Source organism: Convolutriloba macropyga, chromosome 4 (assembly GCF_964194025.1).
Source record: "Convolutriloba macropyga chromosome 4, txConMacr16.3, whole genome shotgun sequence".
NCBI classification, from domain to species: domain Eukaryota; kingdom Metazoa; phylum Xenacoelomorpha; order Acoela; family Convolutidae; genus Convolutriloba; species Convolutriloba macropyga.
This window is the reverse complement of record NC_134471.1, coordinates 44,447,266-44,462,593: the sequence shown is the minus strand read 5'-3', so window position 1 is coordinate 44,462,593 and position 15,328 is coordinate 44,447,266. Positions and strand designations below refer to the sequence as shown.

Sequence of the window (15,328 nt, the reverse complement as noted above, 5' to 3'; positions counted from 1 at the left end):
CATATGCCAAGTTTTTGGCATTGGAAGACGGCGCAATCGAACAAATTTTGAGGGGCAGAAGATGGCTTCACAGGCTTCGACAGCGTTTTCTCACAAGTTTCATTTGAATTTTTGTTTGTTGTCTCTATTTAATGTTCTTTTGTAACCGCATGATAACTTGAATAAAGACAGGTCCAAATGCCCTCCTATATAGGCATCGGTGATAATAAAACGTTTGGATAATTTCAGTTGACATCTAATGGATTGCCCTCCTTTGAGATTAATTTCCTTTAAAATTTTAAGCGAATTTTTTAACTTTGCTGTTTTTAATTGTAACCGAGCCTTATTATGGACTGGTCCTTTATATTTTTTAAATAAATTACAAGTTATTTTGATCAGTTTCAGTTTCATCTGACGCTTTCTTGACTTTGTTATTAAGGTTTTTTTAAAAAAAAGGACATAAATTTTTGGATGTTATTAATGATTGTTTGTTGTTGGTTTGATTTTGTTGTTCGTCTTGCCTCACTTTCTTAATAGCATCAGATCGCATCAATCTAATTCAGCAATTTTTACACCTTTGAAATATTTGCGTTGAAGGCGATATTTTTGTTCATAAAGAATTTTTTTGAAAACTATTGAATTTCTGGGCTTTTCTATCTGTTTTCATGTGGATGAGCGAGGTCGGAACTTTGTGCAAACGCACATTATCGAGCCTCCTTGTTTGAAACCAACCTTCAATCTGTTCTTAGAAGATGGAAGAACTAAAAATGTTCAACTGGCGCTCTTTTTGAACTCAAGATTCTTCGAAAATCTGTTTTATATTACGAAATAATCGACAACGCGGTTGGTTTTTCATTTAGTGAAATTTTATCAATGTGAGTTTCTGATAAGTTCTGTTTTTTTTCAAATTATTCGATTTTTTTTTCAAAATAAGTCTTACTCAAGGTTGCTATGGAAAAGGACGCTTCAAAATGAGCGTAGCTTCAAGATTAGCTTCAAAAAATTTTTAGTCATAAAAGAGCTTTTCGTCTGAGAACAAAGGGAAATTTGTGACACTTGAGACGTATGTTGGAACATTCTGTGCTACGCAAAGTTTCGCGCCAGCTGTCTTGTTATATTTTACGGTCAGCTAGTCAATTTGCACTTACTATGAGACAAGGTTTTGTTTCGGTTTTGAGATGGGATAAAATTGAAAATTTCAAATAATGACAAAAGTTTCCAAGTTTAAAATTGCCTACGCATAAAGTTTAAAGTATTTTTGTTCTTCAGTTACTAATGAACGTTGACTGAAGTCGTGTAGCTTAGTAGAACTCTCTGAAAATGATCAATGAGCACCTTTTCACATGTCCGCTCATGTGCCATGATGCACCGAATTCAGGGACTAATATATCGCTGTCAATGTCCAACCCTCCTCCGCCTCCGTCCAATATTGGCGGAGGATTCATGCATTCTGATGCCGGAGTGACGCCTCACAACTGGGAGTTAGCAAATGCAGTTCGATTCTCAGGTAAGGAAAGTTAGATTGAAATCATTGAAGTTCCTGAAATCGAGATAGTCTGTACGTGAAGCAGAATCTTATCAAACGGCAAACTATAAAACCGGCTTAAAAGAGATGCTGTTTTCTGGAACGTTGCTTTTTAATTCTCTTACCCTAGAAAATCTGAATTTCCTGGTGTTGGGGTAAGAAGACTGTTGCGGACATAACAGTTCAAGTTAAGAAACAAACAAGGATTTCTTTGTTCCATGGATTTCCCTCGAAAGACTTAAGGCAGACTTAATAGCTTAATTAAATGCCTATTTTTTCTCTTTGTTGCCTCTGATGCAAATTATGGAGACATACAACTACAATATCATTTTAACAAAAAAACTTTTGAATTGAAATATGCTTCCTCAAATTTTGATCTATGAAGCTGAAGATTGAGGACCAAACATGCAGTTACCGGAGCACGAATTCTACCATGTGTGAAAGTACAAGATTTGATGGCCATGCTATTAAAAAGAGAAATAACCCTAATAATTGGTTTTCTCGCAAAACAGTTTCAGAACTCCTCCCACTTTTTTTTATTTCACTTGGAACATTCATTTTGTGCGCACGGGTTCGAGAAAGCAATGTAAAAAGGGTTTCAAGAAACGCTATTTGAAACCGAAACAGTTGTAATGCTTCAAAAATCTAATCAGAACGGCCAAAATTTAAAATCGAATTGTAATCAAGTTTGACGACTAATTCATTAGAGAATGAAGGATTCAACTCAAGAAAAAACGAAAAACAGAGATATTTTACTTTGGAATTACTGTTTAGCAACTTGTTAAATTGTTTTAGGACAATGAAATATTTTTTAATTGTTAGAATTGTCAAGCTATTTGAGGAAATCGTCATGAATTGTTTTGTTACCACAATTAGACTTAAAAGCGTTCAAGAATTACTGACGTGTGAAAAAAAAATATTTGAGCAGTGCGATCGAATGCAGATAATTCAGAATACAGATAAATTAGAATACAACTGAGCACCTTCTTTGAAAAGTGATGTGGTTGAAATAAAGACAAGATGTAGTTTTTGTTTCAACATTTTCTCTAAGTTGAGGAATATATATGCGAGGTCGGCTGTTTGTTTTTCTGTTAAATTATTAACCTTAAAGTACTTTTGAATTAAAACATGCAAATTTTATTGCAGGCTGAAAAGGAGGGGCTGTTTTAAAAATTCTAATGAAAACAGGTAAGGAAAAAACGAATATTTGTTTATTAGGTTAATAAAATATGAATTGGATCATAGTTTTGCTCAAAAACGAAAGAGGCTTGAAATTTCACAATTTCTCTCTACTTTGAAACCTATTTCAAATTTTTTGTAGATCAATTTGTCATCGATATGATGAAAACAGTAAACTTTTAAAACAAATAGGAATCGAACAGATTTGAGCAGCTGGAAAATTTTTCTCGAAAATTAATTTCTAGTTTTTTCCTTCAGCCGTTATATGAAATTTTAGAACAGTATTGTAACTTGTATTTACTTTCTCTTGTATTTACTTTAATGTATAGAAATATTATGACATTTCTGAGTGACATAAGAAAAAGATCAATGTCATCGAAAAAAACTTTGTTTTGCAAGTTTCTCTGGGCAGTTGCGGTAAGCCTATTACCCACGTCCTCTAATTGACTTAAAGGGTGACTCGACCGAAGTTTCTCAACTCTAACTAAATATGAGACACTTAAGACAAAAACAACAGAATACTTATTTTTTGAAAGATTTGATTTCTATTTTCTGTTGATTGTTCCTGATGCTTCCATCGACTCTCAAATTTAGGTTCTACATTGGCCTTGGTTCAATAGCAATTTCAGTCAACAGAAAATATGAAAAATTATCAGTGTAATTTTGCTCCAATTAAAAAATGAAAAATCTTAATCAGATATATTTTAGAACATATTGAAAATATGTATTGTGAGTTTGTCTGCTTCCTTTCAAACGTGTCACCTATTTTTAGGTCTTAAATTTGAAAACAAAGACTTGTGTGGTTCCTTAAGGTATTTCCAAAAACATAGTAGAAAACGCAACAGCTTGACAAGAGAACGAAAAAAATTACTTTTTTAACTTCCTTGCCTTCAATGATCATTTGTTTGTGCCATTTTGATTAGTAGACTAACTTAATGTAAATTCGTCAGATGTCCTTTTGTTATTTTTGCACAATAATAATAGCAGTGTACTTTTATTTTTATTGGAATGGAAAACGTGAGTTTTTCAACCAGTTGATATACAAAACGTGAGTTTTTCGGCAAGAAAAGTATAAACTTTAGCAGACAAATTTTAAAAAGGATTTTTAACGTCATATTTTCAATTTTTTCATTGTAGCGAAAGAAAAGTTTTTTTGGTTTGATATTAATTGTAAAACCTTAAAAACCTTCCTACATTAGAAGTTTACGAGTATAGGACACATAATGTATGATTTCAAAACAACTTGAAATAACTTGAAACTTTGCTCCAGTCACTTGTCTAGTGCGTCAACTGATCACAGATGTTTGTTTTGCAAATTACTGTGTGTTTTTCTGAATCGAACTTTCCCGGCAACTCATTGCTCTTGTTGGACTTTAAGTTTCTGTGAAAATGCGGTTTTTTTATGTGAATGCTGTTTTTACATCGGGTAATATTTTATTAAAATTAAGCTTGTGAGTTTTTCAGTTTCCATATTAAAGTAAGTTGTACTCATATGTTTGCTCGGGACAAATTGCTTTAATTTTAGATTTGCAAAGAAGATAGACAAGTTATCCCCTTTCGCGACAAGTAAATCTGAAATGTTATTGTAAGAAATCATCTAAGGTCATCCGAGAAAAAGTGTTCTATTGAAGAAAGGAGCATACGTTAGGAGCAGTAATTTATTGACAAACTTGAATTTATTGTCAAACTAAACAGAAAAAGTTAGGAATTTGGCCCTTCATTTTTTTCTAAAAATCGGTCACCAGGTTTTTGAAAAGTTGAGATACAGCTGAAGGGGTGATTTGAGATACAGTTACTTAGGCCATTTTATATGAATAATTTTCAGACAATGCATATTGTGGCAATTTCATCCCTGATTATTTCTCCGTTTTTTGTTTCATTTTTTAAATGTCAACTTTAACAAACAAAAAATATGCCTTGAGATGCTACCTATTTTATAATTAATTACGTTTAATCGATCAATGGCCGCCGTCAGCCTCTCCTTTTTACAATTCATAGAATTTCAATTGTATTGGGGCGCTGTCTTTTTTTAAGATCTTTTTACACATTTTAATGATTTTTGAAGTCAAATTGTAGTAGTGGTCACGCCGATACAGTAAGTGGATTGAAAAAGTGACTGATTTTCTGGCGTGAAATTTGTTTGCTCTAATTTTAAAGTAGAGTGAGAAAAATTAGCTTTCTCGCTAGTGGTTTTTTGTTCACCTGCAGCGATTTCACTTTGATTTTTACTGTTTTATTTTTTTGGATCCAATTTTTTAAATAGTTTGCCCAATCCATTCATAATTTATTCTAGGCTTCTTTTTTCGTTTGAACCAAATTTCCTTTTCTCGTTAGCGGTTTTTTTGTTCACATGCGGCATTTCGATATTGATTTTGTTTTTTTTCTAATTATTTTTTGATCTAATTTTAAAGAAAATGTTTTTCCCAATTCATTTATAGCCCGTTCTAGGTCTGGTTTTTTGTTCAGTCAATGAAAATTCTTTGAATTGTACGTCAGGACTTGTCCTGTTATTTGAATTCGCTTTACCTTTTGATCACGTTTTTCGTTTTACTTAAGTCACGATTTTCACGTTTGACTTCTGACTTACCTCCTTCACGGTGTAAACTGAATGGACCCTATGTTCTTTCACGCATTGAATTACGCAATGTAGTGAATGCGGTAAATGTCAAAAGAGCAAAATTAAAAGAAACGGGATAAACCAATAAAGCCCGGTCATTGTCATAGTGCATTAGATTATCAAAGTTCATTAGAGCGATTGCTAGCTGATACTAGTATTAAGCTTAATACCCTTCAGTTTAGAAGCTGAGGTAAGTATAGGTTTAGAATCTAACTAAAACTGCAGGCTGAGTTAAAACAGTTTTTGAAACTTAGGACAAAATTTTTTTCAATTTCAATCTTTCTTTTTTTCTTTTTCTGTTTCAATCAGCGGCGGCTAATTTCCGGCAATCCGCCGGCTATGTTAAAGTACGATTTTTTAACATGATGATTTCGAAAGTGTTGTTTTCAAGGGGTGTGATTGCTGAATTTGTAATGCGTTCTTCTCTGATTTGTTTTGATACAGCAATTGATACTTCGATATCAGAGCTGATAAGAGTTATCTAATGATTTAATTATCATTATTGGGAGGTTGCGGTAAGCAGCTATTAGTTTTGATTACTTTGACGATGCTTGTTTGCAAACAATTTGATTCTTAAGTTTTCTCGATGTAATTTTCGTGAAGAAATTGTCACCGTGCAACTAATGACTTTGTCGACTACAAGTGCTTTCAAAAACAAAATTGGGGAAATTACTTATTGGGTAATTTCTGATTCTGCTGCAATTTCGTGCCGCATGTTAATACGGTCATTGTTTGTTGTTATCGAAAAGTGTAGTTTGGGGTTCAGCTGCGAGGGTTTTTAAATACAAACATTGCACACAGTTGATTTTTAATATATTGTTTTTGTTATCTATTGAAGCTGTTTGAGCTGCTGAAAACTTGCATTGAGCAGCTTTTGCCAGAAAACAATTTTTCAGTTGATCCTCTGAGTTTTCGTATTAAACGGTGCTTTAGTTAATCGACGGTCCATCCACAGCTGTCAGAAATAATTGTAAAACCGGAACATTTCTTAAAATTAACATTTCTTAAATCAAAATTCTGTTTTGTTGTTGACACAAATTGGTCAGAACTGAAAAACCTGTAGATTACAACTGAAACTGAATGGCAAAGACTACCAACGTTCAATTAGAATAGCATTAAAATTGCAATTTTATGTCAGCCGGTGAACAGAAAAAACAGTCCCGAATAGCAAAATATTCCCAAATAAAACAGTCCCAGACAAAACAGTCCCAAAAAGCAGACAAAAGAGTCCCAGACAGAATAGTCCGAACTAAACATAGAGTTAAACAGATGCACACCAATTAACAACGGAACCACTTAAGTTATTCATATAATTGCAATTCATTGAACAAATATTAGGCTGATTACAACATAGTTTTAGCCAAAATATGTTTTTTGAAACAACTTTTTCGTATAATCCTCGTTTATATCAATTAAAAAACAAAACATTCAGAAAATTAACTCGTAGATTATGGTTGTTAATTGTTTCTAGATTATTTTTTACAGTTGTTTCGTTATTTATTCGGGACTATTTTGTCTGGGACTATTTTGTCTGTTTTTATTGGACTATTTTGTCTGGGACTGTTTTGTCTGGAAATCATTTGCAATTTGGGACTATTTTGTCTGGGACTGTTTTTGTCTGGACACGATGTCAGTCACTGAGAATGAGAAGCGTTTAAATAGTAAATGGTGCAACTTTATCTCTTGTTTCGCATTTGTTAATGCATGCTTGACGCCATTTGCTTTGAACTATGGTAGAGCCGTTTTATTTAGGCGGTGTAATTAGCCTTACGCTCTTTGCTTTGAACTTGAAAAGAGCATTAATTACAATCAGATCAAAGATATTGGGTAATTCTCAAAATTAGTTACTTTAGGATTATAGGTAAGTTGGAATTGGGTAAAATGGCATTGGGTAAAATAGAAGGTTGGGTAAAATGGAATTGGGTAAATTGTCATGTAACCAGTAAAACTTAGCGTATACAAGGAACCCGAATGCCACTTCTTTGCTATCATAAAAGGATCAGATACGATGTCATGCACGTCGTATGCTATCTTTTACTACGAGCGTGCTACGGTTACCATGAAGTCATATATGGCATCATAGATGATCCTTGTACGATTAGTAGGAGATCATAAAAGAGAAATCACTTATATGACTAATATGAATAACAAAAAAACCATTTATTATTAATGAATGATTATCAGGAAATTATACATGCATTTTGTATGAGTACCAGAAAACCATAAATGATTCTTTCAGGATAATCTGGATATCATAATATGTTGAATCCTTTTTAAAAAATTTAATAACACTGCCGGCAATTTATCTTTCAAACAATGCAAGTTTAAGCTCATGAGCACTGCGAGTGTTTTTGCTTCACTCTATGGGTTCCTTAACATACAAAAGAATTTTTTGCATGTGAATAAAGCTGTTGATACAAGCCTATCAAACCATTACCTCATTTTTGTCGGTGATTCAAAAATTGTGACCTCTTTTTTGAAAGAGGAATAATGCATTCATGCCATTGTTGTTGATATCTGCTTCCCCTTTGTTTTTTGATTTTGTTATGATTACAAGATGCTGATACATTCATATATGACCTTGTATTAGAGAGAAAAAATGAACTATTTGTGGATCCCAAGTATGGAGTTAAGCCATTGAAAAATGTTGCAACCTGATTGCCGTCTGTTTTATCTCATTTCCATTAGAAAATTTGTTTATTTGATTACCATGAAATCATACTTTCATATACGACATTGTATGATTACCGGTAATTTTGTATGACCGGCAACCCGGGGAAATTCAGGCACGGTGTAACGATCAGGCTGATGAAAGTCGTATAAGTAATAAAATCTAATTCTTAGGCGCAGCATCCAAACTGAATTCAGTTCTGTCTGTGGGAGATGTGGTTATCATTCGAAGTGCTTCCTCGGACGCTTCCTCTGGCATTGAGTGCTCTATAAACTCAACTGGAGACCCTGGCTTAGATATAGACTTTACAGCTGATGAAAAGAATGGTCTGCTTTGTGTGCTGAGACCAGAGTCATTTGTGGAGGCTTCAACATCTAAAAATGAGTGCGTAAAATCATTGTCAGCGTGCTAAAAATTCGTCATCACCTGTTTTCTAATCAGTATTCGACTTTGGTTATGAAGCAAAAGACCGTTGCTGCTTTTGCAATGGAATAAATTACGGCGTTTGTTGTTCTCGTCTGTTATCCGTTTAAAATAAGTATAAGCAAAAAGTTTCTTGATGCAAAACTGAAACGAAAAGACGGAAACGAAGAATTGGTCCATTTCAGACATGTTTAATTATGAATTTCAAGTGGAACAAATCAGAAAATCAGCAGAAACGATTAGTTTTTTGTAATTTATCCTTTTTTAATCCTCTATGGCCAAATAAGTAGGCAAGTATGACGAGACAATTCTTGAGCATGATCCTTATTGTTTAGTACTTATTGATGATTTTTAGTTTGGTAATTAGTTCGCTAGAGCCTAGGTTAAGTCTTAATGAGCGTCGATTTTGGGCTGTTTTTTTTAATTCGTTGTCTTTTTGATAGCCGCACAGCGATAGCTGGGGCTATTATTGGCCTTCTCTTGGTTTTTTTACAATTCAAAGAATTTGAATTGTATTGGGGCGCTGTCTTTTTTTTAAGATCTGTTCACACATTTTCATGATTTCTGAAGTCAAATTGGAGTAGTGATTTTGGTCACGCCGAAACAGGAAGTGGAGCGAAAAAGCGAGTGGTTTTGCGGCGTGAAATTTTTTCGCTCTAAATTTAAATTAGAGTGAGAAAACGGTGTGTGAACAAAAATTCGCTTTCTCGCTAGTGGTTTTTTGTTCACATGCGGCAATTTCACTTTGATTTTCACTGTTTTTTCGATTTTTTGGGTCGGATTTTTCTCTAAATGATTTTCCCAATCCATTCATAGTCCGTTCTAGGTCCAGTTTTCTGTTTAGTCAATGAAAATTGTACGTCAGGACTTGTCCTGCTGTGTTTTTTTATTTCGTCGTCATGATTTTTGTTACGACCATATGACGTCACAGCCACTTTTTGTTCATTCGTTCATGCAATTTCAACTGAATTGCATGTGTGACGTCATTTTTCGCTCTTAGTGGAGCGAGTTTCTTTGTTCATGCGCGTGATTAAATTTTTGGTCACACTTGACTTACCTCACTCTCAAAAATGACTTCCTCAATTTGAAATTGACTTTTATTTACTTTAATGCAAGGAGATAAGGTCAAATGGGTGTGTGTCACTCTAAATGAAGGTTATTTGAGATCAGCTAATAGAGGCAGCAATAACTACAATTTTTAATCAAAATATAACAGATCAGCCTTCAATGAAAAGACGAATTTTTTTTGGTCTGTCTTTTTTACTGTTTTTTTAGACTGCCAATCTACGAATCTATTGCGGCTATTATCTGGCAATCTGCCAGCTATGTTTCTGTTCGGTTACGACCATTTGATTTCACGCCAGGAAGTTTTGGTGACTTCTACCTCTCAGCAGCTGAATTTGCGTCCGTGTTAAAAATGAGTAATTTGAAAAAATCATGGTGAATGAGAATTGTTGACAGCCAGTTTTTGAAAGAATTACGATAAGCTGGTAACTTATAAACAAAGAGAAAGAATTAATTTCGTTGCTGTGTATTTATGAAATACAAGGAACCTGGACAAATAACGAGATCTTTTTCATTTTGCCCAGATAGTTTAATGACTATGATGACTTGATATACGTTCGGTAAATATGTTCAAAATATGGCAAAGAAAATATTCAAATAGTACATCAATTCATTAAATTAGAGTAACCTATGTCCAACTTTGTTGTTCGCTTCAGTTAAAAACCAATCTAATTGGCTCATAGTTCGACACCAGATATGAGTTTTTCAATTACGGCGGAAACTTGTCACTTCAGCTTTGGTACCATTGTCTAAATTAGCGGGCATTATCTCCATTATCTTTTATTTGTTATATCATTAAGCACCTGTAAAACGTATTGAATTGCGCTCCAACTTCTTCATACAAAACGGTTCCTTTAGCAAGTTAAAAATACCACTTCTAGTTTTCCGGTTGTCCAATTGCATTTTAAACAAATTGTTGCAAATATATTGCCGGTGTATATCATTGATTGATTTGATAACAAACTCAAAGTTAAATTAGTTCGTATATGTGTGGCTCGTAGATAGTCAACAACGAGTGCCTCACAAAATTATGATCCCAGTGATCGCCTGTTTTTCAAAAATATATTACTTTCAAAATTTTTCTACAGTAGGTAGATCAGCAGAAGCGCTAAGTACGTACAGCAACAATAAATCAAGGCATCATATTGAATTAATGGTGTCACATTTGAATTTTAGTAAGAAATAAGCTGAATCCTAGGAAAATAATGTCAGAGTTTTGCTAGTATACGACATTGTTTACTTACTTTGCAGTTGATCAATGAGCTCGAAAGGAGAACTTATTATTGATTTTTTTACTAAGATATTTGCAGAAATGCTCATCTTTAATGTCAGTTTTGTTCAATTTGGAAACTAAGATTGGTGGGACCCTTTTTCGAGTTAAGTTGAAATGTTTTAAGATTAAGGACAAGTTTTTTACCCTCAAGCCAAACGTTTATGCTATGTAAACCATGCGTTATATTTTCATTGGAACACTCAACTGCTTCCATGTAAGTATGGTCAGCAAGAAGTGTGTAAAATTTTCAACTTTTTTACAGACTAAGGGGAGGTCGTTTATTTGTATTTAAAAAAAATAGGGCTGAAAATTGATCCTTGAGGCACACAGTCTTGAATTTTGCACCAATCAGACGAAGTAACATTGAATACAACTTGCTGCATTCTTTTTCTCGGATATGAGTTAAACTATTTCCAACAGTTGACCCGAATTCCATATCTGTAGCTTTGCAAAAGAAATGTATGATTGATAGTGTCAAAAGCCTTTTTTAAATCCCAAAAAACTAACTGGTCGAATGTTGTTGGCTCATGCGAACAGTTTCTTGTTAGTTCAACTAGTGAATCAATTGCACTGTGCTTAGCTCTATAAGCAAACTGCTTCTCCTAAAATTAATAATATTTATCAAATATTGGTACATTCGATTTTACATAGCTCTTTCAATAACTTTGCTGAAAACTACTACAAGTGAAATGGGCCTATAATTTTTTGATCGAGTTTATCTAGTGGCAGAAATTTTGCTTGAGCCAGTTCTTTGGGAACTAAACCTTTGACAAATGAAAAATTTATGAAAAACACCAGATAGGGGATGAGGACATCTGAAGGCATATTTTATCATTTTATTTATATCATCAACACCTGAGGTTGACTTGTTATCAAGAATTGTTGTAATTTTCCCCACTTCTCTCGCAGAAGTTTCGTAAAGATATATAGAGCATTCGTTTCCAAGCAAAGGTTGGAATTTTATTGAGGTGCCTACTGAATTGATACCCTATTGAAGCAAAAAATTCGTTGAACTCGTTTGCATTATTTTTCGAGGATTCGCCATATGATGATCCTTATTTGATTACCATGAAATCATAATTTCATATACGACATTGTATGATTACCGGTAGTTTTGTATGACCGGCAACCCGGGGAAATTCAGGCACGGTGTAACGATCAGGCTGATGAAAGTCATATAAGTAATAAAATCTAATTCTTAGGCGCAGCATCCAAACTGAATTCAGTTCTGTCTGTGGGAGATGTGGTTATCATTTGAAGTGCTTCCTCGGACGCTTCCGCTGGCATTGAGTGCTCTATAAACTCAACTGGAGACCCTGGCTTAGATATAGTCTTTACAGTTGATGAAAAGAATGGTCTGGTTTGTGTGCTGAGACCAGAGTCATTTGTGGAGGCTTCAACCTCAGGACTTGTCCTGCTATGTTTTTTTATTTCGTCGTCTTGATTTTTGTTACGACCATATGACGTCACAGCCACTTTTTGTTCATTCGTTCAGGCAATTTCAACTGAATTGCATGTGTGACGTCATTTTGCATGTGTAACGTCAGTTAGCCTATGTCCAACTTTGTTGTTCGCTTCAGTTAAAAACCAATCTAATTGGCTCATAGTTCGACACCAGATATGAGTTTTTCAATTACGGCGGAAACTTGTCACTTCAGCTTTGGTACCATTGTCTAAATTAGCGGGCATTATCTCCATTATCTTTAATTTGTTATATCATTTAGCACCTCTAAAACGTATTGAATTGCGCTCCAACTTCTTTACACAAAACGGTTCCTTTAGCAAGTTAAAATACCACTTCTAGTTTTCCGGTTGTCCAATTTCAATTGAAACAAATTGTTGCAAATATATTGCCGGTGTATATCATTGATTGATTTGAGAACAAACTCAAAATTTTATTAGTTCTTATATGTTTGGCTCGTAGATAGTCAACAACGAGTGCCTCACAAAAATATGATCCCAGTGATCGCCTGTTTTTCAAAAATATATTACTTTCAAAATTTTTCTACAGTAGGTAGATCAGCAGAAGCGCTAAGTACGTACAGCAACAATAAATCAAGGCATCATATTGAATTAATGGTGTCACATTTGAATTGTAGTAAGAAATAAGCTGAATCCTAGGAAAATAATGTCTGAGTTTTGCTAGTATACGACATTGTTTACTTACTTTGCAGTTGATCAATGAGCTCGAAAGGAGAACTTATTAGTAATTTTTTTTACTAAGATATTTACAGAAATGCTCATCTTTAATGTCAGTTTTGTTCAATTTGGAAACTAAGATTGGTGGGACCCTTTTTCGAGTTAAGTTGAAATGTTTAAAGATTAAGGACAAGTTTTTTACCCTCAAGCCAAACGTTTATGCTATGTAAATCATGCGTTTTATTTTTAACCGAACACTCAACTGCTTCCATGTAAGTATGGTCAGCAAAAAGTGTGTAAAATTTTCAACTTTTTTGCAGACTAAGGGGAGGTCGTTTATTTGTATTTAAAAAGAATAGGGCCGAAAATTGATCCTTGAGGCACACAGTCTTGAATTTTGCACCAATCAGACGAAGTAACATTAAATACAACTTGCTGCATTCTTTTTCTCGGATATGAGTTAAACTATTTCCAACAGTTGACCCGAATTCCATATCTGTAGCTTTTCCAAAAGAAATGTATGATTGATAGTATCAAAAGCCTTTTTTAAATCCCAAAAAAACTAACTGGTCGAATGTTGTTGGCTCATGCGAACAGTTTCTGTTAGTTCAACTAGTGAATCAATTGCACTGTGCTTAGCTCTATAAGCAAACTGCTTCTCCTAAAATTAATAAAATTTATCAAATATTGGTACACTCAATTTTACATAGCTCTTTCAAAAACTTTACTGAAAACTACTACAAGTGAAATGGGCCTATAATTTTTTGATCGAGTTTAGACCGCTTTCTATCTAGTGGCAGAAATTTTGCTTGAGCCAGTTCTTTGGGAACTAAACCTTTGACAAATGAAAAATTTATCAAAAACACCAGGTAGTGGATGAGGACATCTGAAGGCATATTTTATCATTTTATTTATATCATCAACACCTGAGGTTGACTTGTTATCAAGATTTGTTGTAATTTCCCCGCTTCTCTCGCAGAAGTTTCGTAAAGATATATAGAGCATTCGTTTCCAAGAAAAGGTTGGAATTTTATTGAGGTGCTTACTGAATTGATACCCTATTGAATCAAAAAATACGTTGAACTCGTTTGCATTATTTTTCGAGGATTCGCCATATGATGATCCTTATTTGATTACCATGAAATCATAATTTCATATACGACATTGTATGATTACCGGTAGTTTTGTATGACCGGCAACCCGGGGAAATTCAGGCACGGTGTAAAGATCAGGCTGATGAAAGTCATATAAGTAATAAAATCTAATTCTTAGGCGCAGCATCCAAACTGAATTCAGTTCTGTCTGTGGGAGATGTGGTTATCATTTGAAGTGCTTCCTCGGACGCTTCCGCTGGCATTGAGTGCTCTATAAACTCAACTGGAGACCCTGGCTTAGATATAGACTTTACAGTAGATGAAAAGAATGGTCTGGTTTGTGTGCTGAGACCAGAGTCATTTGTGAAGGCTTCAACTTCTAAAAATGAGTGCGTAAAATCATTGTCAGCGTGCTAAAAATTCGTCATTACCTGTTTTCTAATCAGTATTCGACTTCGGTTAAGAAGCAAAAGACCGTTGCTGCTTTTGCAATGGAATAAATTACGGCGTTTGTTGTTCTCATCTGTTATCCGTTTAAAATAAGTATAAGCAAAAAGCTTTTCTTGATGCAAAACTGAAACGAAAAGACGGAAACGAAGAATTGGTCCATTTCAGACACGTTTAATTATGAGTTTCAAGTGGAACAAATTAGAAAATCAGCCGGAACGATTAGTTTTTTTGTAATTTATCCTTTGTATATCCTCTATGGCCAAATAAGTTGGCAAGTATGACGAGACAATTCTTGAGCATGATCTTTATTGTTTAGTACTTATTGATGATTTTTAGTTTGGTAATTAGTCAGCTAGAGGCTAGGTTAAGTGTTAATAAGCGTCGATTTCGGGCTGTTTTTTTAATTCGTCGTCTTTTTCTATTCTGTTACGACCATTTGATTTCACGCCAAGAAGTTTTGGTGACCTCTACCTCTCAGCAGCTGAATTTGCGTCCGTGGTAAAAATGAGTAATTTGAAAAAATCATGGTGAATGAGAATTGTTGACGGCCAGTTTTTGAAAGAATTACGATAAGTTGGTAGCTTATAAACAAAGAGAAAGAATTAATTTCGTTGCTGTGTGTTTATGAAATACAAGGAATCTGGACAAATAACGAGATCTTTTTCATTTTGCCCAAATAGTTTAATGACTATGATGACTTCTTATACGTTCGGTAAATTTGTTCAAAATATAGCAAACAAAATATTCAAATAGTACATCAATTCATTAAATTAGAGTAGCCTATGTCCAACCTTGTTGTTCGCTTCATTTTCTAATTGGCTCATAGTTCGACACCAGATATGAGTTTTTCAATTACGGCGGAAACTTGTCACTTCAGCTTTGGTACCATTGTCTAAATTAGCGGGCATTATCT

The 15,328-nt window shown here is 34.1% G+C and overlaps 1 protein-coding gene across 2 annotated transcripts in view; it reads left to right on the top strand.

The window, feature by feature from the left end:
- The first annotated feature begins 1,252 nt into the window (after positions 1-1,252).
- The window catches only part of LOC142337698 (GATOR1 complex protein DEPDC5-like), a 186,920-nt gene continuing 172,844 nt past the window's right edge, over positions 1,253-15,328 (top strand). Inside the window, exons 1-2 of one of the 2 annotated variants that reach the window (XM_075387143.1) lie at positions 1,253-1,486; positions 8,145-8,355. In XM_075387143.1, the coding sequence (XP_075243258.1) occupies positions 1,300-1,486; positions 8,145-8,355 (398 nt within the window). In that variant the 5' untranslated portion in view covers positions 1,253-1,299. Of the gene's footprint in view, positions 1,487-8,144; positions 8,356-14,141; positions 14,355-15,328 lie in introns of those variants that run through there. The other variant, XM_075387144.1, reaches the window with a different exon arrangement.